The following is a 27,945-nucleotide window of genomic DNA, read 5'->3' as shown; positions in this document are numbered from 1 at the left end:
GCTGAGTAAAAGATTTAGTTTATTATTAATAGGGTGGCTAGAAAAAACTAACCCAGCTATTGTGGTCAAGGGATCTTCATGTAGGAAAGCATCCGGGATGAGTATATATTTAGGAATCCATGATGAATTTAGAGAATCAGAGTGGGCATGTAAATCTACCAAAACTGCAGAGGGGGAAAAAAAAGTGTTCCAACACTGGGCCTATTGTAGGCATGGATTGACTGTGCCAAGCTGGCTCAGAGCTGGCTATAAGACAGAACTTTCTCCTCTGCCTTTTTCTTTTTTCTTAACCCTTATCAGCCAAGCTACAGCTTCTCCTTTATACAAGGTTTGTCCTGTCCATATGCCCTGAGCTCTAGAGACTGATGAGCCAATTAGAGAAGCTGGTTAGTCCCTGCCTGGCTGTATGTAACCCTTTGCTCCCCCAGGGAAAGGTTCCTTTTCCCACAAGCAATCTTTTGGGAACACAGAGAGATTCAGAATTAATATACTGGAGCAGTATAAAGCACTTAGCAACAGAAAGTGTGTGGGATGCGGTGACAGCAGTATGTGTGTTGCAACCTAGTGACATTAAGAAAACTGCGTGGAAAATAAAAGCTTTAATTTGCTTTTATTGAGTCTGTCCCCTCCCCTCATTACTCCCCATTTTTGTCCTTGGAGCTGTGATGATATGTTGGACAGCAAAAGGCCACTTAGATCTGACATTTAAAAATCATGTAGGCTACATGCACGTCATACATTTATTTCAGTCGGAACTCACCGGAATGTAATTCCTGCATCTCTCAGGTGGGCACCATTGCCATTATAAGAGAACAAGGGAGGTGTTCATGGTGAATTCTGGCACCTCTTCTTCTAGAAAAATAGCACTGCATTTAAAGCATATTTCCCCTGCCAAGGAATCCTGGGAACTGTGGTGTTGTTGTTGTTTAGTCATTTAGTCGTGTCCGACTCTTCGTGACCCCATGGACCAGAGCATGCCAGGCACTTCTGTCTTCCACAGCCTCCCGCAGTTTGGTCAAACTCATGCTGGTAGCTTCAAGAACACTGTCCAACCATCTCGTCCTCTGTTGTCCCCTTCTCCTTGCGCCCTCAATCTTTCCCAACATCAGGGTTTTTTCCAGGGAGTCTTCTCTTCTCAAGAGGTGGCCAAAGTAGCTTAGCCCTAAAAGAGCTGCAATTTCAAGGACTCTTAACCAACTACAGGTCTCATCATTCTTTGCGGGGAGGAATGTACTTCAATGTGCTTTAAAACTATGGTATGTATACAGCCCTAGTCTCTTTGGTCTGCAAGGATATGCTGGAAAAGGATATGCTGGCACTTACCTTGCTGAGATTCTTAATTTAGAACCAAGACTTTATTTAAGATAGCCTCGGAATCATGTTTAAGTGCTAACACTCAGCTCTGAAACATACAAAATATCACTTCAGAACAGAGTTCATTTGAGTTTGAGCATGTGCAGAGTACCTTTCCCTCACTGATTAGCAACTACAACCAGCATCTGAGAATAAGAAAAATGCTTTATAAGTCAGAGGGGATAGTTTCTAGGACAGAGGCAGGGACTGTGTGACCTTCCAGATGTTGTTGGACTCCAACTCCCATCAGCCCCAGCCCTCATCAGCAATGGCCAGGTGTGATGGGAGTTATACTTCAGCAACATCTGGAGGGCCATTCTTGCTTTAGGTAGTCATATGTCTGTTTTACATTGTGGCATCAGTTTGTTCCATGGCAGCTGAACTGCAAGTACGCAACAGGCTGAACATCAGAGGGTTCCCCCGCTTTTTGCTGTATATGAAAGGGATGTTAAAGAGCAAGGATGAGCTTCCATCTGTGTCATCCTATGTAAGTGGCAGGGAGGGGAAGCAGGCCTTTCTGAAGCTTGCTTTCAGCCCTGTCATATTAGAGGGGCTGATTGAAGAGCACTGCGGCTCAGCCCACTCCTCCATCCCCAATCTTTCTCTGCAGCCTTATATGTCGTGTTCCACAGGCAATTGGCTGCCTGCTGCTGCCAAAGAGGCTTGTGAGCATTCCTGTGGGAAGCTGCCTGCACATTCATCTACCTTTGTTAGGAGCTGCTGCGTGCCTTCCTACTTATGCCTTTTATAGAATCATATGGTTTCAATATGCACGCTGAGCTACATCCACCAGCTCATAAATGAATAAGTCAAGGCTTGATTATGCCATCTACACCTTTAGAGCACAAGGACACCCTACCGGCCCTGCTGATAGCAAAAGACGGTAAAAAGATGATTATCTCCGATAAATCCTTTGCATTATTTAAAAGCTACAGGGTGCATCCTAGGGACGGAACTTTCCATTGACACCTAGGCTATACTCTGGGCAGCTTTTTTCCTTCTGTTGCAAGAGCATAGGAAGTTTACATCGAAACAGTCCACTGCTGTCAGTGACTCTCAAGGATGTCAGATCTTAAGGATCTCCCAGCCCTACCTAGTGATGCCAGGGATTGAACCTGGAACTTTTTGCAGGCAGAGCCGATGCTCTGACACTGAACTATAGTCCTTTCCCGAAAGAACCATGCAATACAGCTTACAGAAAGCCTGAACAACTTCTCGCTTGCACAGAACCACAAACGTTCGATGTGGAGGAAGGTGAATGTACCTAGTGATCCACAATACATGGATGTTGGAATGTTGCAGTAATAATAGTAATAATAATTTATTATTTATACCCTGCCCATCTGGCTGGGTTTCTCCAGCCACTCTGGGCGGCTTCCAACAAAACACTAAAATACAATAACCTATTAAACATTAAAAGCTTCCCTAAACAGGGCTGCCTTCAGATTTCTTCTAAAAGTTTGGTAGTTATTTTTCTCTTTGGCATCTGGTGGGAAGGTGTTCCACAGGGCGGGTGCCACTACCGAGAAGGCCCTCTGCCTGGTTCCCTGTAACTTGGCTTCTCGTAGCGAGGGAACCGCCAGAAGGCCCTCGGCGCTGGACCTCAGTGTCCGGGCAGAACGATGGAGGTGGAGTTCACAAGTTGTACTTGTGGAAGATTAGCAGCCAAACCTAACCAGTGCATATTCTTGCTAGTTAGCATGAGAAGGGGCTAGCACCACACAGCTATATTGATGATAGGCAGATATTCAGACCACAGAAATACAATTGATAGAGAGGGCTCTGTGTGATGTCATTTCCCCTGCTTTCCTGGAGAGGAAGGAGCATATAGTACTTCCTGTTCCTCTTGGTCTTCCTTTGACCAGAGTTTTGAAGCAGATGTGCCTTGTGTTTGCTCCAGCTCAGATGCCAGAAGCTGTAAATATACGTATTTTGCCTACATAGGTTTTCCTGTTGCTGTGAACCAATGGAAGATTATAAGTAAATTATATTTTTAAACTTACTTCCCAGGTTGTTGCCTGATTCCTTATTAAGCAGGACAAGAAAAGGAGAGCTACCTTACTTCATAGCTGGATTCGCTCTAAACAAGGCTTTACAGCTTAATTCCTATGCTTTTAATTTTGCAGCCAAGATGGGTTTTTGAAACACTGTTCAACCCACACATGTGTGTGCCTGAAGGGATAAATTGCAATTAACATATCCTCTCCTACCCATTAAAACCCATCCCACAGTACTAGCCTACCTCACATGTTCATACCTTCTTTCTTCTGTGTCCACTTACTGAGCTGCTTGCAAAGCCACACATGATGGGCTTGTTTGTAGTACACATTTACTCCCCAGCGAACTTCTCCTGTGGTTGAGAAGTATGAGAGCTCTATCAGAAAAGCGATAATAACTTAAGAAAAACAATGGGAAAATAATGACTCAGAAGAGCAATTAACGATAAACATTTTATTTCTGTTTTGATTATCTTCAGCTGGAGTTCTCATCAACAATTGAACAGTTAATCAATTAACTGAACACATTAACCAATAAATTAGATTTAAAATTACCTGTGGCTTCTGAAGACATTACGACTAAGGCTGTGTTCACGCTCCTGTTTACTGTGCACTTTGCATTTCCAGTTCTTAAGCCATGCTCACACAGCTTTAGCCAAAATACATATGCATCATTAACTTGTTTCTCAAACCATATTCACACTGATTTGGGGTCCTTAAGCTGTTCCTAAATTCATCTCAAGCCAGGTGTGGAAACCTTTGCATAGGGTAAGGACTCCCCTCCCCCATCAACATCCCCCATGTGTTGTTGTTGTTGTTGTTTAGTCGTTTAGTCGTGTCCGACTCTTCGTGACCCCATGGACCAGAGCATGCCAGGCACTTCTGTCTTCCACCCCCATATGTACACAAACATAAATGAATCTGATGCTAATGAAACTGTGCTCCTTGAGTATTTTTGCACCATTCACAATCTTTTCTGGACACAGATGTGCTGGGTACAATTATCCATGCTCTGGTAACCTTTAGGATGGACTACTGTAATGCCCTTAAAGATCATACAGAAGTTGTAGTTAGTGGAATGTGGAGGTCAGGGAGCAGCGATCCAATCACATATAACTGCTATTCTCAAAGAGATTAACTGGTTACCAGTTATCTTCTGGGTCCAATTCAAGGTGGTAAAGCTGAGATTTAAAGTTCTGAATGGCTTGGAGCACAAATATGAGAGAACTCCTTCTTCCATACTGACCTGCCTGTGTATCAAGATCAACAGAAGAAGCAATCCCAGTGGTTCTTGAATTAAATGACTCGTACAGTGTTTGGGGCCCATGGGAGAGCCTTTCTGGTGGTGGCCCCACATCTGTGTAATGACCCCTCCCACAACATTGTATTTGTTCAGACACTAGGTAAAAACCCACCTTTTTTTGCTGGGCCTCCTGTGGCTAATGAGCTAAGTCATTTCAATTGTATTTTTAATTATACTTGTGTAATTTATAAGAACAATTTTAATAAGTTGGTTTATTATGTATTATGCTTTTAAATTACCTTATTTTTTGCAAACTGCTTTGACCATTTTGGGGGATGGGTGATTAATTAATAAATTCCTTAATAAATAAAGTAACTATGCAAAATTATATATACAAATGTCATAGGGGAAAAGACTACAGAAACTATTTTAATTAAAATACAGTACATGCTAATTTCTTGAAACAATTCAAACTATGTTTTTAGTAAAAGTTCCTTTACAGTCAATGCTTTTTGAAAGAAATAACTGGAAAATATTATACTGGCAGCTTTGGCTGACAAGACACATTCTAAGCAGAGGCTCGAGGCCTAATTTCTTCCTTGAATATGCAATTGTTTCTCTGAACTGAATGGATGTCATTTAGTGTATACATCAAGTGAGTAGGTGCATGAACGCTGTGTGAAGTGCATTACAATGACTATTGCACAGATTTGCTCAGTCACTTTTCATAAGCTGTAGTGAAAGATAAATGAAGCTGAAAACTATGCCATAATACATTCTGAAGCTTTGGATTTGTTGTGGTTCCTGTCCCAAAGATATGTTCTTAGCCATCAGGGTTCCTGTGCATCAAATTCATTCTCTGGGTTATTAGGACATGCTTAATGAGATTGATGGTAGGTTAAACTTCATGGATAGGGAACGTGTGCCCCTGCAGGTGTTGTTGGACTCCAAGAACCAGGGAGAGCCACTGTGGTGTGGTGAATATGCTGTTGGACTGGGAAGACCAAGAATCAAACTGCCCTTTGGCCATGCAGCTTACTGGGTAACTTATCTCTCAAGCTAACTTACTGTACAGGGTTGTTATGAATATAAAATAGAGGGGGAAGGAACATATTTGCCAGCTTCTTGGATATAAATGTACTAAGGAAGGAACTCTCATCAGACTCAGGGAGCACGCCCAATGATCAAGGGCAATGGGAACTCAAGTATAATACATCTGAAGGACACCATGCACTACATTTTGAAGCAACAGCGCATGACTGTTGATCAAATATGTTCAGCCTACTTCTGCGGTGTTCTATGGTTCTGCTGGAATTTGAACCAATCACATCCACTAAGGAATAATGGCTCTGAGCATTAGGTTCCCCTTACTATGCTTAATGATCTGATCATTATTTTTATAAATTTCTGGACTCTTTCTACCAGGGTTACCCAAGATGGTATGTAATGAAATAATGATGTGGGGAGGACACTCAGAAAGGTAAACGAACTGGGGGAAAGCCTTTGTTAATATTTAAAACATTGACAGTTCAAATCAAAGTATACAATCACAGACCTGTTAAAAACGAAATAAAACACAGAAATCATATGAATTCTAACATGGATTAAAATACAGTATAAGACACATATGTTTCAAGTAGGATTCTTATTCTTATTCATTATTCCTGACTTTGGCTATGTTAACGGAAAAATCCGAGGGCTCCTTTGGACAAAAAACAAAGACACCAACCAGGATAACTTGGAGCAAAACAGCAGCCTGTAGGCTCGGCCTTTATTGAACTGTTGCAACAGGGTGCTCCCCTCACTTGCAGGAGAGAGGAAAGACACAGAAAAATTGTGTGCAAGGCCTTATAAAAACTTTTGAAATTCCCATCCTGTAGGTCAAGCCCACCCCCAGAAACATCATGCATACATCACAGAAAGGAGGGGTTGAGGGAGGGGTGGTGGTGGTAACCTGAGTGTCCTGTCACCTGGCTGGTTCCCTTCTCCCCCTCCCCATGAATTATTTTCAGAAGACAAAAGTTTCCTGCCCCCTGAGGGGGAATCCAATCACTGTTCTTTTGTTATAGTCCGTGTTGAATCCACTCGTGTACGCAGTCCGTTGTGTTGTTGATGGTCTTCTGTCTGAGACCATCAGGGTTGGCATAGCAAGTGGGCAGGGCTCCTGTGGATGTGCTGGTATGGTGGCCTGTATCAAACCTTCCCCATTCTGTAGTCCTTCCTTCATGGAGTAAAATAAAAGTGCAAATCCAATGTATGGTTGATTTTCTATGAATTTATAACAAAAGCGTAGTGTATGTAGTGTGTGAGTGTGTGTGTGAAGTTTGTAGAAACTGAATGATTGGGGGGGGGGGTTCTGCTACAGCTACAATGTATAATAGTAGCAAGTAAGATTGGGGCGGAGTCAGTTCATGCATCTCCACCACTTTGGGGGTCTGGGAATAAGTGATAATTCAGTATAACACTGGGTCACTTCGTTGCACAACACATACAGTACTGGATTTGTGCATGTGTTGCCAAAATCACGTGGTGTGACCCCTGATCCTATGAGTAACCCGTGAGTGTCCCTCGTGGTTACTGTGGTTTGGTAAAATGACATTTTATTTACTGGTTTTCTTATTACTGTTCACATTTCCATGCTACTCCTCTAAGGAGATCAGAAGCGTTTGCATATGGTTCACAAGCAAAATTCCACCTAGAGACTTATAAGTCTAGATTTGCTTTGATTCCGTAGTAGAAACACACAATATGCCTCCAGGGTTTCCCCCACCTATTTCTGCTCCAGTTATGCAGACTGAACAGCCAGGAACATTTTGAGCAGTGAATCTCGCAATTCTACAGCTTTTAGATTGATCAACAAAGCCAAAGAGAGAGCTTATATATTTATATACCACCATTCATCTGAAGATGTCAGGGCAGTTCACAAGTTACAAGTACAGGATAGAAGCACAAAATAAATTATTTATTACATTTGGTTCTTATATCACTGTTCTCTCTCTGTCACCCTAATACCAACCTTGGGCACTTAAGTGTCAAAAGGATCCCAGCCCAAACAGGGCCACGAAGGAACGAGAGAGAGGTTATCATCGCACTTTGGGATTTCCGAGGCTTGCAGAAGTGCAAAGACTTTTTAAAAAGAAAAAACCGGGGCAATTGTACCCCCTCCAAAAAAAAAACAAACAAACCACAACCCAGTGAGAACTATGCATGTTCAGCATGCTACTGAATGTTTAGTATCTGTCGGGAAAGGGGGAGGGGCACGAAATTGGTAGGGGGGGCAGCACGGAGCCTGGCTGGCACTGTGAACCGAGGTGCGGCTGTTAGGAGTCGAAGGCATACTGTAACATTTTATTGTATGCATATCCCAATGTCCGCATTTGTCAATAAAGGCAACCTATGAAACCGAGCATCACGTCGAGGGCTAAACGCTCCTTCCGACATCACCAGAGCGTTTTCCCGCCATGTGCGAAAACCAAGTCCTTTTCTTCCCAACCAGGCGACACAAAACAAAACAAAAACAAGGTCCCAAAGAACCGGGCCACCCGCGCTTCCCTCGTACCACAGACCAGTGCAGCAATGAGGAGGAAGAGGAGAAGCGCAGGAGCTCGCGGGGAGACAAAAGGAGCGCGAGCCCCTCCTGGCGCAACTCCCGCGCCTCCCCCAGCTCCTCCTCTTCCCCCGCTCCGCCTGCGCTTGTTGCCCCGTTTCCTAGCAACCGCCCGCGTGCCGCCTCTCGGGGCTGGAAGAAAGCGCAGGCCGGGGAGGACGGCCGGCGCGCCATGGAGGCCCCCAGGCCCCGAGCCCGCTCCCCGCCTCTGCCTCCCCCCAAGCCCGCCATTTTCTACGGGCCCGTGGAGCCGGGGAACCCGGTGGTGGACAGCTTCGAGAAGGACCTGAGCGCTTGCCTGGGCTACTTTCGGCGCCAGCGGGAAGCGAAGGCCTCGGGGGCCTCGGGCTCCAGGCAGCAGGAGCTGCACAGGCTGGGGTAAAGCGGAGGCCGGGGACGGGGCTGGCGGGGAAGGGCGCGCCTCTCGTCCCGCTCCCTCTCTCTCTTGCGCCCTCTTTCTCCGCCGTGCTTCCTTCTTTGCTGTATATAACAGTATATAAGTTCTCAGAAGTTGCAGGGCGATAGCCTGGACTCCTCTGAGACGTTAAGCACTCTGTCCCTCGTTGGGCACAAGCCCTCGTGACCCACATGAAGGTGGCACAGTGTAGTATCCAGTTGTAGCTGACACCTGTAGCTTAATTAATTATTATTACAACAACAACAATAATTTATTATGTAAACCCCGCCCATCTGGCTGGGCTTCCCCAGCTGCTCTGGGTGGCTCCCAACAGAATATTAAAAACACAATAAAACATCAAACATTAAAAACTTCCCTAAACAGGGCTGCCTTCGGGTGTCTTCTAAAAGTCAGATAGTTGTTTATTTCCTTGTCATCTGATGGGAGGGCGTTCTGCAGGGTAGGTGCCACTACCGAGAAGGCCCTCTGCCTTGGTTATCTGTTCACCTCTTTATAAAGACTCTAGATCCAAAGTTGGAACCATTATCCAACTGCGTATCGTTCTTCCCCGTTAGCATTGTACTATCCTTGCACTAAAAAGGACTAGGTGCAGCCATGCCATTTTCTGACAGCTATTAGAAAAAATAAGTGCTAGGGAAAAGCAGAAATAATGCTTTTCTCCCACTGCAGTTCTTTGACCCTTAGTTGTGCTAGCAAAGTAAGAAGCTTTCGCCCACCATGTAAATCTTGGGGTGCAAAGTGGGAGCACAGGCACAATTACCAGATTTATTTTTTTATTTTTTTTTGCAAGGAGGATAATAGGAAGGAGAAAGCTATTAAGAACGTAAGAGGGTCTCTGCTGGATCAGGCAAATCCCTATCTAGTCCAGCATTCTGTTCTCACAGCGGACATCCTGACACCTATGGGAAGCCAGCAAACAGAAAATAAGCTCCATAAGTGCTTTCTTGCTTATGATCCCTAGAAACTGGTTTTCAGAGGCATACCCAGCTCTACCTCTCTTTTAAATCGGAACCAGTGAAGGTCCTGTGTGAGTGTCTGGAGGCGGTTGGAGGATGGATGGCCGATAACAGATTGAGGCTGAATCCTGACAAGACAGAAGTACTGTTTCTGGTGGACAGAGGGCAGGCGGGTGTGGAGGACTCCCTGGTCCTGAATGGGGTAACTTTGCCCCTGAAGGACCAGGTGCGCAGCCTGGGAGTCATTTTGGACTCACAGCTGTCCATGGAGGTGCAGGTCAATTCTGGTTCCAGGGCAGCTGTCTACCAGCTCCATCTGGTACACAAGCTGAGACCCTACCTGCCCGTGGACTGTCTTGCCAGCGTGGTGCATGCTCTGGTTATCTCCCACTTGGACTACTGCAATGTGCTCTACATGGGGCTACCTTTGAAGGTGACTGGAAATTACAACTAATCCAGAATGCTGCAGCTAGACTGGTGGCTGGGAGTGGTCGCCGAGACCATATGGTTCCTCTTCATCCTGGAGAAGAGTGACTAGTGGGGTGCCACAGGGTTCTGTCTTGGGTCCGGTCTTATTCAACATCTTTATCAACGACTTGGATGATGGACTCAAGAGCATCCTGATCAAATTTGCAGATGACACCAAACTGGGAGGGGTGGCTAACACCCCAGAGGACAGGATCACACTTCAAAACGACCTTGACAGATTAGAGAACTGGGCCAAAACAAACAAGATGAATTTTAACAGGGAGAAATGTAAAGTATTGCACTTGGGCAAAAAAAATGAGAGGCACAAATACAAGATGGGTGACACCTGGCTTGAGAGCAGTACATGTGAAAAGGATCTAGGAGTCTTGGTTGACCACAAACTTGACATGAGCCAACAGTGTGATGCGGCAGCTAAAAAAGCCAATGGAATTCTGGGCTGCATCAATAGGAGTATAGCATCTAGATCAAGGGAAGTAATAGTGCCACTGTATTCTGCTCTGGTCAGACCTCACCTGGAGTACTGTGTCCAGTTCTGGGCACCACAATTCAAGAAGGACACTGACAAACTGGAACGTGTCCAGAGGAGGGCAACCAAAATGGTCAAAGGCCTGGAAACGATGCCTTATGAGGAACGGCTAAGGGAGCTGGGCATGTTTAGCCTGGAGAAGAGGAGGTTAAGGGGTGATATGATAGCCATGTTCAAATATATAAAAGGATGTCACATAGAGGAGGGAGAAAGGTTGTTTTCTGCTGCTCCAGAGAAGTGGACACGGAGCAATGGATTCAAACTACAAGAAAGAAGATTCCACCTAAACATTAGGAAGAACTTCCTGACAGTAAGAGCTGTTCGACAGTGGAATTTGCTGCCAAGGAGTGTGGTGGAGTCTCCTTCTTTGGAGGTCTTTAAGCAGAGGCTTGACAACCATATGTCAGGAGTGCTCTGATGGGGTTTCCTGCTTGGCAGGGGGTTGGACTCGATGGCCCTTGTGGTCTCTTCCAACTCTATGATTCTATGATTCTATGATTCTATATAACACCGGTCTTGAAAGACCTACATTGGCTCCCAGTACGTTTCCGGGCACAATTCAAAGTGCTGGTGCTGACCTTTAAAGCCCTAAATGGCCTCGGCCCATTATACCTGAAGGAGTGTCTCCACCCCCATCGTTCTGCCCAGACACTGAGGTCCAGTGCCTAGGGCCTTCTGATGGTTCCCTCACTGCGAGTAGAGAAGTTACAGGGAACCAGGCAGAGGGCCTTCTCAGTAGTGGTGTCCACCCTATGGAATGCCCTCCCATCAGATGTCAAAGAAATAGACAACTATTGGACTTTTAGAAGACATCTGAAGGCAGCCCTGTTTAGGGAAGCTTTTAATATTTGATGAATCATTGTATTTTAATATTCTGTTGGAAGCCGCCCAGAGTGGCTGGGGAAACCCAGCCAGATGGGCGGGGTATAAATAATAAATTATTATATTATTATACTGTCTCAGATATAGGAGGTACTGTAATATAATCATAGCTTGTAACTTTTGATTGCCTCATCTTTGAATTTGTCTGATTACCTTTTTAAAACTGTCTCAGTTGCTGGCCATCGCTATATCTTTTGGTAGAAATTCCATAATGTAACTATGCGCTTTGTGAAGAAGTATGTCCTTTCATGTGTCCTGAATCTTTCAACATTCAGTTTCATTGAATGACTGCTGGCTCTAGTATTTAAGTGGGGGGGGGGGGACTTCTACCCACCTTTTATAGATCAAGTCTAATTTTATACATCTCTTTCATATTCTCTGAATTAAAAAGCCCTACTTTTGTAACTCTCCTCATAGCTCCTGGATCATGGTTGCCTTTTCAATTCTGGGAGTTTCAGGGAATTTTTAAAGAGAATATAAACACAACAGCCTAGTTTCACAATGTGGTAAACCATAGATTGACCCTGCTTTGCTCCCTCCTTTCAATGTGGAGTATAGATACAATCCCAATCCTTGACTTAGCATTATGTCTGAACCAGAGATCATGGTTTATTTTGCTTCAAACAAACCATAGAAGGGGCTTGTGCTTGACTTGGTGACAGTTGTTTGGCTGCATCATCCCTGGTTCAGGTATAATGTTAAGACAGGGACTGTGACTCCTGGAAGACCTGTTCCCTGCCTTGTGTGCCTTTTCTGACCTGGCCTGGAAGGGCAGGGCCCTGACTGACGCCAGTTACAAAAGCTGAGGCTGAACTCTTGGGCTGGGGTGTTGTTTGGGGTTTTTTTGTTGAGTGTGTGTGTGTGGGGGGGGGTTGTTGCAGTTGCTGTTGGGTTTTTTTGTATCTTTATTTTTGAGCTTGTTATTAATTTATATGGAAATTGTTCAGTTTTGTTGTGTATTGTTTGATGTTTTATTGACTACCTTTGTTAAGTTGTAGTTATGTATTTTTTCATGTTGTAAGTCCCTTGAGCATGGTTTAAACTGTGGAAAGGCGGCATACAAATACTGTAACATTATGTATGTATGTATATATGTATATATGTATGTATGTATCGTAAGTTTCTCCCTGGCTTGTCAGGTTGTAAGAATGCTGCCAGTGTGTTTCCTGCCTTTATTAAAACAACCAAAACAAGAATCAGTCCATAACTTTCAGTGATTATTTTTGTTTAGAGCAACTACTTTGTTTAATATTTGGAACAACTACAAGCCTCGATTCCCAGACTGGTATTACAATGAAAAACTTGTGAAAGTTGGTGATGAGCTTGTGGAAATGAAAGTAAGTAATGCCCTATGTGAATTATTTATATCAGTTTCTCTCCTATATCAGCATTTGTATTCTGCCATCTGAGAATATACATCATGCATTTGGTAAAGTGCAATCTCTGCCCATGATAGCTCATGTCTTTTTAGCAAACTAGACGCGATGCTAAATTTGTCATGTGCAGTTAAAAGAATCTTTTTAAAACATTAAACAGTGGGCATATGTGTATTACCTGGATCAGACCATGGTATACAGGGAGTCTTGAGAAAAAATTGTGTTAGCAAATGGGTAGCCCTCCTCCTATGTGCCATGGTCCTAATCTAATAGGAACTTTCTGTGCCTCCTGTTTAATGTCTAAAAAAGCTTAATGCAATTGCAAGTGATGAATTTAGCATCAAGTGTCATTTGTTTTTAAGGTACCACAAGACGACTTGTTGTTGAAAGCCATTTGAATACATAATACCAACCCACGATAGCTGACTGTGCAATCCTATATAAACTAAAAAAAAAAAAGCCCCATTAAGTTTAATGATTCTTCATCTCAGGTAAATTTAAGCCTATTTGTGGCCATTACTGTACATCAAAAGTAGACTGTTAACCCCATAAGCAGGCCTTCGGTTGATTTGATTGACATCCTATGCCCTTTTAAAATGGGAGGGGTTTTTTTGGAGGGGGTGTTATTGGGTTGTTTTTATTTTGAGTATTTATTTTGTAGTTTTATATTTTGATTTTGTTCTGTGAACTGCCCTGAGACCTCCAGGTATAGGGCGGTTTATAAATTCATAAATAAATAAATAAATCCCCCCTCCCCCAGCTCATGACAAGATTTAGTGAGATGCCTTCAATTGTGTTCCCTGTCACTCTTTACTTTCACCTGCATGGGTAGGCACTCTGTTAAAGGTATATGAAACTGGAAAAGGAAATATAGTAATCTTTAACTGAAGATTCTAACACTTCTAACACTGCTGTAGAGGCAGAAGACTCTCACCTCCCCCCAAAGAATTCTGTTAGAAGGAATGTGTGTGTCTGATCACATTACTTGAATTAACCTCACTTGCAGTTAGTCTTATTCCACATGTTGAGGGAGATTTATCAAGAAACTCATGCTGTACAAATTGATGATGGTGATGATTCAGTAGCTGGCATTTTTACTTTTGACACGGGAACAAAACATTAGCCTGGCATATAATTACAATATATTATCAATTAATTGCCATTTTTTGACAGATTAATAAGATTTATACAATGAAATCTAAGATCTGTTTTTGCTTCTTAAAGAATGCCATGCCCTTTCCCTAGCTTGTGTGTCTTATTTAACTCAAGCACCTAAATGACACCTGCAGTCTCAGTTTTATAGTTCTTGCTTCCTTTTTTTGAAACAATGCTCTGTGTAGGTTTCCATTTGCTCAGGAAGTGGTTGCATTGTAGAGGTAGATGAAGAGATCTTGGTCTCTAGCTTATAACACATTTTCTTCTGAAATGCAAATAAAATTAAGAATCACTAACATGACTACTATGTATTTTTTCTACCAAAGCCTTAAAAAAACACACAGTTACCTAGAATTGTTCAGATATTGAATATTTCTAATTTTCTTTTTTATATATATGCCATGGTTTGATATAAAGGAAATCTTGTTTTCTTGATTGTTATAGCCATACATATTGGAAAGAGCACAGTCAAGTTAAGCAGTTGAATAAAGGCAGTTGTTACAGCTGGAGGGATTTAACTTTTGCTTAAATTTTACTGAACTAAACTACCTAAAAGTGCTGAACTTTGGTTGAATTGCTGTTGTTTTTGTTGTTTGTTTCAATATTAGAAACAAAATAGGGAAATAATAAATGACAACAATATACTTTCCATGATATATTGACCAACAAGACTGATTAGACCTTCTCTCCATCTCTCTACCATGCTGTAGTCTTATACAGTACTCACCTGAGAGTATGACCTGTTGAATTTGATGCAACTTACTTCTGAGTAGACATATATAGGATTGCATTGTAAATGTATTATAAGAAGGATGGACAACTTGTGACCCTTCAGATGTTATTGGAGTACAATTACCATCATCCCTGAACATTGTCTGTGTAGGGTTGATAGGAGCTGGGTTCCAAAATCTTAACGTTTTGTCACTTAAAATTTTATGGAAATTAAAAGAATGCATTTTATGTCTGTGTAATCAGGTGTTTTTTTGCTTTTCAGGAATATAAGCTGGCACTTACACAGTGCTATGGCCGATATCTTCAGGAAATCTGTAGTGTAAATCTAAATAAAGTTGGATCAGATGTGCATCAATTTAAGTCTGATTTTTTCCCAAAGGGACTTAGAGATCCAACTGCTGCACGTACAGTAAGTATATACAATGAAGATTTAAAATAAATGTGATACTATTTAATATTTTAATAATTTGGCATTAACAAGGTTTCATTAAATATTCAGTAAACACCACCCATTCTTCCTCCAGCAGCATGCTGTCTTAAGGGCACTTCTCATATGACAACTCATATCGTGTTTAAAGAGACATTCATACTTTACTTACATCTAATTGTGCATATATTTTTTGCACACTTTTTTCCTGTGGTGCTTGCTTATTGCTATGAGTAGGAAAAAATAATAAGCAGCATTTAGAGGTTGTTTTTTTTTTTAAACTGCCCTTTTAATTTGCAGTTATTGAATATAATGGCACATTATAAGTCACGTGTAGGGAAATTATATGTGCAGTTGGGATGTAAGAAGATATCATTTCCCATTTTGTCCTGTATTTATGACATGCTGCATTGTTTCTGTTCTGTTGCAGTTTTTTTCCTGCCAAAAATGATGTTATTCATCTCACTGTCTGTTAAAGCAAATTTGTATAACTTTTGCACCATCGAATCTAATGCGCCTTCGAATCTAATGCACACTTAAATTTTCAGAATCTTGAAACCAAAAAAAGTATTTGCTGGCAAATGTAAATGTGCCATCAAATCTAATGCGTGCCTTAATTTTCGCAACGTGATTTGGCCAAAAAAGGTGAGCATTAGATTTGAGTAAATATGGTATTCAATTATTACATAAATTATGTAAATTATGTTGACATTATTTTCCCCCACCCTATTCATTTCAGTTCAAATACAGGGGGAAAGGTGATTAAATATCATTTGCTATCTGAAAGCAACAACAGTGAATACTAGTCACATTAACTGGATCATTTTCTGTTGCAGACATGGGACAGATAAGCTATCTTCATTAATTTCCTCCACCATTTCCATTTTCTTCGTAATTGTGTAATGGCTTCAAATGTTTATATGCCGTAATGTAGAGATGAATGGAGATGCATAGCTTCTTCCATTAGAACATCAGAAGAACCCTTCTAGATCACACCAAGACCTGTCTTGTCCAGTATCTTGTTTCCCACAGTAGCCACCCAGATGCCAACAAGAAGTTCAAAACCAGGACATGAGCGCTATAGCCCTCTTCTGCTCGTATTTCTTAGTGACTAGTATTCAGAAGCACGCTGCTGCAGCTTTGGGCATAGTATGTATCCAGCTCTATACAGCTATATCATGGAAGGGCAATTGACTTGCTGATCAGAAGGTTGGTGGTTCGAATCCCCTCCACGGGGTGAGCTCCCGTCGCTCAGTCCCTGCTCCTGCCAACCTAGCAGTTCAAAAGCTTGTCAAAGTGCAAGTAGATAAATAGGTACTGCTCCGGCGGGAAGGTAAATGGTGTTTCCGTGCGCTGCTCTGGTTCGCCAGAAGTGGCTTAGTCATGCTGGCCACATGACCCGGAAGCTGTATGCCAGCTGCCTCGGCCAATAAAGCAAGATGAGCGCCGCAACCCCAGAGTCAGTCACGACTGGACCTAATAGTCAGGGGTCCCTTTACCTTTATACTCCCTCAAATGACACATCTGTCTCTTAATCTGTGGCATCCAACATCACCCTGTGTGTGAGAAATACAGTTCTTTAGTCGGGGTGTTTTTGCTCAGTCATAGGAGAATCTTATACAGACTTGCATGTATGAAAAATACATTTCATACATTCTGACTGTGTGCTGTGGGCAAAGTGTCTACTGAATTGAGACAGATCTTACATTTGCAACTATGTTAATGAAATTAGCAAGCATATACGTTGTAGGATCGGCATAACCATCTTTTAAAAAACAACTGATTATTCATATTCTTAGTCCTCTGGGCATTTTATGATTTCATCTAATAAATATGTTAAAAGAGTTTGCCAATGTTTTTGAAAAACATTTGGGATCTAAGCTCTCCTAGGATATTATTTATTCTTCCTGTTGTAAAAGCAGATACTAAGGATTTCACTTTGAAGCTTCATAACTGGAAACCAGCTGTTTGCTGTAGAATAATGTGATACATGAACCCAAGTTTTTCCCCCTGCTCTAAAATGTAGGTCTAAAGTGCTCCAACATGATGTTCTCTGATTTCAGGTGGAAGATATTTTGTACTCTCTTGGTAACCAAATATCCTAGTTTAGGAAATTACAATAAACACTGTTTGCCTTTATGGTAAATTGAAGCCCAATACAGATTGTTTCTGTGTATCACTTCTTTTTATTAGAGGAAAGGAACATTTTTAGTATCCTAAAAGTGTCTTAGCATTTTCAGTACTGAGAAATTCCCTGAGTTTTTAGACTTTTAAAACAGATAGGAAACCTCTGGTCCATGGGCCTGATCTAGCTTGCTGAGCCTCCCTATGTGACCTTCAAGGCTATTTTGGGCAAGCCACACCCACTTGCTCTACCCCTGAAATCATAAAGGCAGGGCATTGTAGGCATTGACAATTTGGAGTGCCCAAAAAGTCCTGTTGCACAGCATTTCTCAAGCACCTGATAGCCAGCAGGTTGTCAATCAGCTGATGTCATAATAATGTTGCCCCATTCATCTTCCCAAGTGGGGGGCGGTGAGGGGGATAAGGATCTGGCCTTCCGGGCCAAAAAGGTCCACTACTCCAGTTTCACAACATCTTTTCTGAACACTCTCTAACAACAATGTTTTGTCATTGAGTGAAGGTGATTATTGCAGTTGTTGTAGTAATTATTGGTATTATTAAAAAACTTTAAAACACATGGTTCTTCTTCGTACAGAATGTGGGTGGCCAACACTCAGTTAAAGCATATTTAACAATACTACACCCAGTTAAAGTATATTTTAAAAATTGCTAGTATGCCTATTGAATATTTTCTTGCTCTGTGCTATATAGAATTGGATTATAACCAACTTTGGAAAACAGATTGTCAAGATGTTTTAGACTATTATTATTTTCCAGGACTGAGCTCTGCTTTGACCGTGAATAAGTGTCATCTAAGGGATTGGCACTTATGGATAGACTCCAGAAGGGACACACAGCTAATTAGAAACAGCAATTTTACCACTCGACAACAGTATTTTAGTACTTAGCTATTTGACCAAAGATCTTTACTGAGCTGTTTCTAAATGATGCCCACTGCAGTTTTGGATGACTGCTGCAGCAAGGTCCCCTGTGCAGGCAATTTTTATATTTGTGGTCAACCTCAGGTGGAAGACACTACTCATTATCTGTTGGCCTGCTCCTTATATAGACACCCAAGAGACCACTTTCTGAAACGTTTGTTCTCACAAGCAGGCAGGTACACTCCAGCTGAAACGGTCTGGTTTCTTTTAAGTGACACTAATAGCTTTGTAACACACAAAGTGGCCCCATATGCATTGGCTACAACAAACAGACAAACAAACAAACAAACAAAAACATTAAAAAGTAGTTTGATAACATTCCTATAAAACATTGTGATGATTTGGAGGTTTAATTTGAATCAAGCTGGATTTGCGTTTGTTGGTGTCTCTGGTAACCTCTCTCATATATCATGGATATTGACTCATGTCATGGATGTATATGATCTCTATTGTTTTACTGGTACTGTTGCTTTGGGTTTGTCATGGCCTTTGGCTAGAAGAATAACTTTGTATTGACAGAAATATATATCTTTATTTGAATCATTTATAGACTGCCTTTTATTCAAAGAATGTTAAGGCAATTTACAACCATTAAAATACCTTTAATAGATGAAATATATAAATAATATAAGAATAAATAAAACACGATACAGACAAATGCTCAAACAGTTCCAAGTACAAAAATTAGTACGCATGGCCGCCAAAGGCCTGAGTGAATAAATAAGTTTTAAACAGGTACTGAAAATAGATCACTGTTTGCGTCTGCTGCACTTAAGAGACACTAGCTTCAGGCAAGAAGTGTGAATCCCTCACACCAAATGAGTAGCAAATGCATGAAAACAAACAAGCAAGGACCTTATCGGAACAGTTGCTGTCCTGGAAGTGGAATGTATGTTTGACTGTGGAAAAACACTGTCCTAGAGACTGAAGTTCTGTGGATGTTTCATTGAGTCTTGTTTAAATTTAAGTACTGTGCCGTGAAGCCATTGCTTAAATTAAGTGCTATGGTAGAATGTAGTTAATTAGCTAAAAGGCAGCGATTGGATGAAAAAAGCACAAAGGAAACAAGCTAGTGAAGAAGGGGCCAATGAAGCATGGGGTAGACAGTGGTGGGAATTTCATACAAGACCTAGGAGTGAATGTGCTGAGTGGCACAGTTGTGAAAGAGCTGGGTCTGGCTGAGTGGCTGAAGGGTGAGTTATGGGGTGGGGTGCTAAATTCACATTTTGATTTGAAGAATTACGTCATTTCAATCTCTGATTATTCATTTTAGTTCCATGTTTTGCAAGTGAGGAATATCTGCATTTACAAATTGGTGTGTGATAATGATGAGGACCTCCTGAATCAGGAATCTGTGAAGACATGTTTCAGACTCTTGTCCATATTGCAACTGATCATGCAGATGACTTTGCCACATGAACGTTTGTGTTGGCTTGTCTACAATGGTAAGTCACAAGTTTTACTTTCTAAATGCTGTTGGATAGCTGTCAAGATTAAGAGTGTTTAATTTTAGAGCTCCCTCCCTAATATAAAATTCATAGGGAATTTCAGTTTTGCCATTTCTGTTTACATTTTGGGTTGAATTTTCACTGTGAAGCAAATTATTTATTATGCAGGCAGTTGAGTGCTGATAGCTTTAATGTAGATGGATAAGTACTGACAAAGCACTATAGTTTTTCAAATTAAAAAAATTATAAGCATGTAAAATATAATACATAATACACTGTAAAATATATCAGAGGGTATTGTTTTCATATAAGGGAATTCACTTCCCAAAGTTTAGGAAATAAATTTTTGAGATTATTAGAGTCATGAAATGGTTGACAAGGTTTCATAAGTAAGTTTCAAAGAAGTTAGAAACCATTTAATATGAATTTTTTTTCTGCTAGATAAACTTTGCCAATACAACCTATAGGTGTTATTTTGTATGTCCGTTTACTGTATTCACTGTGTAGGTTTTATACATATATACATATAGCTTACAATTTATATTGAATAAGTTGAATTCATTAATACATAAAGAAAAGCCAAGTTGAGGTGAGAGTAAGGATAGTCCACAAGCTCAGCATAATATATATATAAGCATGCACACAGATGCTCATATTGCTATATATGTTTTTTAAAATAATTTACTTGTCCTTGCAGGTACAATCCATATGTATACCATTTGTAGGCATTTAATGACCATAGGTCAATCTTCTAAGGTATGGCAAGATAAATTTGGAAGTATTTGTCTCTTTTCCTGTGTCTGTCAAGATATATTAATTTTTCAGATTGTTACAGTTCTGCATACCCTTAGTATTGATTTTTATACATTTTACTTGCATTAAAATGGGAATACTTTTAGTTATTTAACCAGGCAGATTTATTATGAATATGTTATTTGATTTCAAAACCGTGTGAGAGTGAAGATAGATAGATAGATTTCATTCTGAAATCTGCAGTATGAAAATTACATACTGCTTGATTATAAGGAAGATTTTTCAGTTGTCCTTAAACTGAAACTGTAGTGCCACCCAGTGGCTATTTTTTATACAATAAGATCATCATGTGACTTTCAAAGTTTTGTTCATCTCAGTTGTACACTCCAGAAAAAGTAAGCAAGAAAGGTAGACGTGTGTGTGGTGGGGGGAGTCAGTTTTGCACATAAATCTGCAAAAGTTATTATTATTTTTACTAGCTCACCTACTCGTTAATCAGTTATGACACACTAAAGTCTTGAACTGAAAGAGGGGAAAGAAGTAGTTACCTTTCAAAATTTGTCAACCCCTGCAATATTTTATACTAATCAGAGTTAATATCATTGAGTGATATTCAGGGTTAGTCATATTCAGAACACACCCACTGAAATAAATTGGCTTAAATTACTGTATTTTTCGCCCTATAGGACGCACTCCCCCCCCTCCAAAAATGAAGGGGAAATGTGTGTGCGTCCTATGGGGCGAATGCAGGCTTTCGCTGAAGCTTGGAGAGCGAGAGGGGTCGGTGCGCACCGACCCCTCTCGCTCTCCAGGCTTCAGGAAGCTATCCGCAAGCCTGGGGAGCCCGCGGGAGTTCCCGCAGGGCTCCCTAGGCTGCGGACAGCAGCCTGCTTCCCGGAGCGCGGGGCGCGCTGAAAGCAGAGCGCCCGGCGTTTCGGGAAGACATCCGCAGCCTGGGGAGCCTGCGGGAGTTCCTGCAGGGCTTTCTAGGCTGCGGATAGCAGCCTGCTGCACGGAGCGCGGCACGCGCTGAAGCAGAGCGACCGTGCTTCGAGCAGACATCGGGCAGCCCCACAAGCTCGGGGGACAGCGGGAGGTGCAGCGCCGCTATCCCGTTGTTCCCCGACCTGGTTTGGATTCCCCGACCTGGTTTTGGGGGGGAAAGAAAGGGAATTTTTTTCCCCTTTATTCCCCCCCCCAAAAAAACTAGGTGCGTCCTATGGGCTGGTGCGTCCTATGGGACGAAAAATACGGTGCGTTGACCTCAGTGGATCTACTTTGAATATAACTAACACTGGATGTCACCCATTAATGGCTTAATTTATAATCAGTTTCTCTTTCAATAGGTGCTTGAATATTTATTATGGGCCTGTGTATGTATGGAATCATCGGTTCCCCTTTTAGCTGTACACTATTTGCCATGGAGAGCAACACTGTATGCTGCTGTTTGCCAGTGTTATTATGACTGCTATTCTGGCATAAATGGAGAGGTAGTGATTATCCTTCATATTTTAAATATAATTAAAAATATATTGGATTTGTATAAAAACAAGCTGCTCTTGGGAGACTATATTAAAGTCTGCATAAGGGGCACTGCCTTTGTTTTGTGTTCCTTGTCTGAGCAGAAAGACAAATTTAGTCAAAACAGTCCATAAGTATATGATGTTGGGATCATTGATCTTGATTTGATGGGAGCACAACCTAGCAATTTTCCAAATGACTTATGCTTGGATAAAATAGACAGGTTACCTCTGTAATTTTTAGTTTACTTTCCCCCGTTTTCTCAACCTTTTGCACTGAAGATATTATTAGTTTTGATTTCAATAAGTGACCAACATAATGGTCCTTCTCTGTATAGTTATGACTGCCATACAGGAACATTTTATCCCTGCAGCATAAAACATATTTCTGTTGTAGACCAGCTGATGCTTTTGACCATGCAATCCAACTACTTCTTCTCTAATCTGTCTATCTGATTTACCTCTAGCCTACTCTATTCAGTCTTTCTGCCATTCTGTCTCCAACATTTTCCATAATGTGTTTTGCTCTGCCTACTTACTTTCTTAGTAATCTGAATCCAGAATTTTGGGCAGCTAAACCTAGAATGGTTATCTGGATCCCAAGCACTGCCGTTGTTGGTTGTTCCTGATCCACATGAAGCTTCCCAGATTTCTTTTCTATCTTATTTGGAATGTGACTCTAGGATGGGCATTGGAATTCTGAATGCTAGCAGTCAGTGGAGTTTTAGTTCAAGCTGGGGGACACAGTATTGCCATTTCTTCCTATTCCCACACCTGCCTTTATTAACAGGAAAATAATAGTCACTCCAGTTTACATATATATATTATTGTGCTTCAGATATTTGCACGTCGTGGTTTGGTTAAAATAGATGAACTAAAGCAAATGGAAAATATGAGTTCACCAGCATTAAGCACAGAAACAAAGAGAAAATTCAAAGAAGCAACTGTGAAGGTATTCATATTTTATAGGGATTTATAGTATTTAAGAAAGTGGAACATGTAACATAATAATTTATGCTTTTTTTCTTTCCTCTTTGGGGTCAGATGGCAGCAATGATCTTCAAAAGATCAGCATTTGAACCCAGAAGACGACCAAAGGGGCTTTTTCGTCCAAGAGTGAAAAATAATATGAAAGATATACAACATGTATGTATTATCCATTTCACCCTGTCCTGATCTGGACCCCATGAGGGTAACTTAGCCAGGCAGGTAGCAGGTATGGTCAGATTTGAGTTGCAGTACCTTGGATAGCTCCAGGGAGCCAATTTGTATCAACAAGATTCAGAATTCAACTGAGGCCTTTTATATCGCTTGATTGGACCGACCTTCCAGGGCCACCCTCTTCTTGAAGAACAGAGATCCTTAATGTGAGTGCAGTGAACTCCCCCCACCCCCGTGGGCTTAATTAAACTCACTAGGCTTCTCCATTTGGCTCACAAGGCATTCACCTGCCTTGTACCTGCTGATCAGCAATGCCCACACAGCCTTTGCAAGGCACTTTGAAACCCTTACTATCAGCTGTAGGTGCTTCAAAAGGCAACACAGCCCTTTGCAAGCACCAACGACCGGCTGATTGTCAGTGCATAAAGAGACCTGTGTACATTTGAAGCCCTGACAATCAATTGTTCACTAAACCCTGTCATCTATTCTGCTGACACCACCTCTTCATTGTCATCCCACTACCAATGTACTGGCTTGGAGCATTCTTCCCCTGGCGGTTCCCTGGCAGGTGCTCCTCTGCATCCAGCCAGTCCATGACATAGGGACACACTTCCCTAAAATGTCTTTTTTTAAAAAAGAAAAGAAATTCTGCTTCATAAAGATTTACTTTTTATAATTTAAATATGACACAAACAAACAGAGCTTTCCTTAATTCCAGCTAAGACTTACACTTCACACTGGTTGTTTACCTATCCGTGCACAGTCTAACTTAAAGCTCTCCAGCATGGTTTTATATGGAACTGTTTACTTATGACAGCTATTTTAAATATGTGATCCTTGATTATTTTTGTTTCGTTTAGCTTCCTTGGCCTCGAACAGTCTCAGAACGGCTGATGATGGAGATATTTGATTGCAATTCATCTATCTTTTTTGGCATCTTGGAAGCTCTGTTTGATAGAAATAGGCGGACTCTGATCCCTAGCCCTCCTATTCCTGATGAAATGGAAATTCGTGATGTCATTTCAGAGTTGTTTTTTGCAGGCGTGGATATTCTTGATGGTAAGTGGATGAAATTAACTGTAGAAAGTTGGCTAATTATAACAAGGAAAACCAAATGTAATTCTTTTATTACTTTTCAAAAATTGGAAGTAATTGTTAAACTTCTAAATATATCTAAGTATCATTGTCAACATGTGGAAATTCTACTCATTATATCAGAAAGTAAAATGTTTGTTTCTTAAAATTCAAACTGCGCTAGGACTGAAGAGTGCTCTGCTTTAAACTAGTATCGGAGTGGAAGAAAAATAAGACACAGTAATAGTTTTTTCAAAGCTGTGGGAGTATGAACACAAGAAACTGAGCCATATGCGAGGCAGTGGAGAAATCACATGTATATATGTAGGGCTACCAAAATCCACAGTAAGCAAGAACGTGAACCGAGAGATGGATATTTGGATTAGAACTTTCCCAAAATCAATCTAATTTTAATTATTCTCCTATTGGAGACTTTAACATTTTGAACTTTTCTTTTTCTTGCTTTCTTTGGACTTCAGCTTTCAGCATGATGTTAAACTATGACTGTTCTCTTGATGTATTTTCTGAGATCCAATAACCCCCAACAGCTGTGATGATGATGGTGGTGGTTGGTGGGGAGATATCTAATCTGACAGCAGGTGGGGAATAAATAGTATGTTAAATGAAGAAAACTAGTGAATTCAATAGAGTTGGGATAGCTAATGTGGTGCCCTCTGGATATTCTTGGACAATTCTTATCAGTGTTAAGCCAGTATGGACAGTGGCCAAGGATGATGGGAGTTTTAGTTCAACATCTGGAGGGTACTTCTTTGGCTATCCCTGTAGTAGAGACCATTCTTATATAACTACTGAACCATATTCAAGGAGGTAATAAGCAATTTGAGCATGCCTTCTTATTACCAAAAGATATTGAGATATTATGGGAGGTTGCTCTTTTAGGAAACTTACATGTACAGTAAATGTATTTCAAAATTATATGATAATTAAAACATCTTGTAAAATAGTACATGAGGGCTAACAAGATAGTTTTATTGCAGGTGGTGGCGTAGCTGCCCGAAGCAGCTTAATCCCTGTTTCTATGGTTATAACTGGAACATCAACACTTATGGAACAGATCTTAGCAGGTAAATTAATGGTTTTTATTCTTGTAACGCTGACAGAGCAACACCAAGTGGCAGATCTTAGACCACATTTAAAGCTCTGGCAGTTCCTGCTGGCCTGGGCTGCAGAAGGTCCTTTTTTCGCTGTGTCAGAACCAGGGGATTTGTGGGGTTTGGGATCCTGCAGACTCCACTCTGAAACACCATCTTTCAGGACTTTCTATGGCTGCTGCTGGTAACCTCCTGCTTGTCATGGCAGATCTTGTGACCTCCGCTGTGGTGGAGACCCCTCACCAGTGGTGATCCTATTTGCTGGCAAAGGACAGCGGAGAAGGACTTGCACATCATAGTAACCTAGCCAAACTGAGATATGAATATCAGGGAGTTAGGATTATGTCTTTGATGGTTTGGGGATAGGATGTGTTAAAATGATATTATTTGTCAGTGGTAATCTGACTATTGTAGTATTTTCTACAACAGGCTTTTTTGTTTACCTGCATTCACACCCCTTTGAGGTGGAAGGCCAGTTAACATTACCACTCTGCAGGACAGTTAGAGAGGAATTGAACATAGTGCTATGGCTGAGACTTCCGGGGTGGCGCCATCGGCAATGGCGGACTCCCTCCAAACTGGAGGGACCAGCTCCGCATGAAACGGGTCTTTTCCGCTGCGGCGAAGCGGGGACCCTTCTGGAAATCACAGGCGGATGAAGCCTGTGACTGTGGGACTCGGCGGGCACCCTTAGCGCCCCCCCCAACCCGGAAAGGAACCCACAAACGGGCTCCGAAGCGAAGAGGGGGAAGTGGCGCGGTGCTGTGAGTCAATCGCTTTTCCTGCGGAGTGAAGCCGCATAGCCGTTGCCGGAGAGCGCTGCCTTTTTCCTGGGACAATTTGGCATCTAAAATAACCAACTGTGAGTACTGGAACATTGAATATCTGGACTTTAAATAAGAACTGGAGAAATAGAAAGGAATTTGGACTTAAAAATTTACCCTAATTTGGTACTGAAACAGAAAGGTTTAAACAGGAAGTCAGCCTTCCGTTTCCCTGTAGCCAGAACAAAGCAAAGACAATGCAAACTAGAGCTTTAAAAATCACTCTTAAAGGATTGACTTTCATCATTTAAAATCGCTGAATCCCCCTTCGGTAGCAGGAGAAGAAGGGGGAGCTTTTTTCGAGCTGTTTAAACCTGCAGAAGTGAATCTAAAGCAAAGTAATTTTCCACCGTCCTGATCCTGGAGCTGGGTGTCAGAATTGACGTTTGAAGCTCACTGACCAGAAACAAATGTCTTTGACAGATAGTTAAAAGAAGAGAAACATAGTGACTCCATTGCTCCCTTTCGCATCTTAAAAGAACAAATATGGACAAAATATATTAAAAAAGAAACTTTGTTACTATTGAATTTAAGAGAAAGAACAATCAGAAGTTTTTCCCCCTAGAGGGGAACTGTGAAATTGTAACTAATCCCTGGGAGCTTGCAGCTGTCACTGATTACAACCGTGGGCAATGGTTTGTGACCTTGCAGGACAATGTCTGCAAGAAGCACTGTTGGGTGCTTTCTGCAAAATAAATGCCCTATTGGATCAGTTAAGCCAGAAGACGGATTTGATGACGAATGCGGCCAGAACCTTTGAACAGGTAGTGGGAAACTATATGGAGCCCGCCCAGGAACTAAAACAGGAGCGTGCCATGACAGAACAGCTGAGAGATGAGGATTCTGCTGAATCTTGGGTGCCAGAGACGGAAGGAGCTGCGGCCCAGCAGGAATATAAATTTTTGGATTTGACAAATGAACTTGGAAAAGACCAGACTTGGAAAGAAAAAAATTGGTTTGGTTTGGAAATGGGGTGTGTGGATAGACCCCCCTATACAGGGAGATTTGGACTTTTCGAGTCTGGAAAGGGGCCGTCAGATGTCTGGAGCAGTGGGGGCTTTCAACTTTGAAGGAAATCTGGAACATGTTTTTAAATACTACATCGAGTCTAGTCTGGACTATGGAAAAGGGATCGTCTTGCTGAAAAGGGTCAAAAACATTACCAAGCTGGAGTTCCCACGAATAAAAGGAAAATATGAAGAAGAGCGGTGGAAGGGACATGGAAGAGACTTGAGGGCCTCGGATATAAGATTGCCAGGTTAATGTGCTAGATTAATAGGACAAAAAGGACTGACAAAACCCGGGACCAGGAGGAAGGGACGCTGGAGGAAGTTTGGATTGCTTAAGTTTCTATTTCTATCATTAGGACTGTTTTACAAAATTGATGAATGTTAGGAAAATGTTGAAATGAAATTACTTGGCTCTTATAAAAATGTTTAAAGAATTAGGTAAGAATGTTATGGTTAGGAGAAGTTGGTAAAAATTAAGATTTAAGTTTTAAACTTTTTTTATATATAAGATAAGATGAAAATAGACTAAGGTAATGTAAGGACAGAATATTATGAATTATGGAAAGGATTTGCTGTGACTATTATAAATCAGGATACAGGAAAAGGGAGGAGGAGGAGGTCAAGGAAAGAAGGTATTGAAAGTGGAGAATTGGAGAATGATGGTTTTACTTTACTTTTTCTTTTTTTTGTCTTGTTTCTTTTTTGTGTAATTTTAAAAAATTTCTCAATAAATATCATTAAAAAAAAAAAGAACATAGTGCTATGGCAATTGTTCTGTCAGTGCAATTTTTTTAGCTTGTCTGATGGAATGATCTCC

At 41.4% G+C, this 27,945-nt stretch overlaps 1 protein-coding gene across 1 annotated transcript in view; it reads left to right on the top strand.

Moving 5' to 3' along the window:
• Window positions 1-8,039: 8,039 nt before the first annotated feature.
• Window positions 8,040-27,945, top strand: part of CFAP54 (cilia and flagella associated protein 54) — a 115,394-nt gene continuing 95,488 nt past the window's right edge. Inside the window, 10 exon segments of the mRNA XM_080971994.1 lie at window positions 8,040-8,578; window positions 12,703-12,808; window positions 14,997-15,143; window positions 19,500-19,671; window positions 20,372-20,430; window positions 21,774-21,917; window positions 22,786-22,899; window positions 22,992-23,093; window positions 23,969-24,167; window positions 25,181-25,267. Of these exon segments, the coding sequence (XP_080828120.1) occupies window positions 8,055-8,578; window positions 12,703-12,808; window positions 14,997-15,143; window positions 19,500-19,671; window positions 20,372-20,430; window positions 21,774-21,917; window positions 22,786-22,899; window positions 22,992-23,093; window positions 23,969-24,167; window positions 25,181-25,267 (1,654 nt within the window). The 5' untranslated portion in view covers window positions 8,040-8,054.

The sequence above is a fragment of the Podarcis pityusensis genome, assembly GCF_964106645.2.
Source record: "Podarcis pityusensis genome assembly, chromosome: 10".
Lineage (NCBI taxonomy): Eukaryota > Metazoa > Chordata > Lepidosauria > Squamata > Lacertidae > Podarcis > Podarcis pityusensis.
The sequence above is the reverse complement of the archived record's forward strand: the minus strand, read 5'-3'. Positions and strand labels throughout refer to the sequence as shown.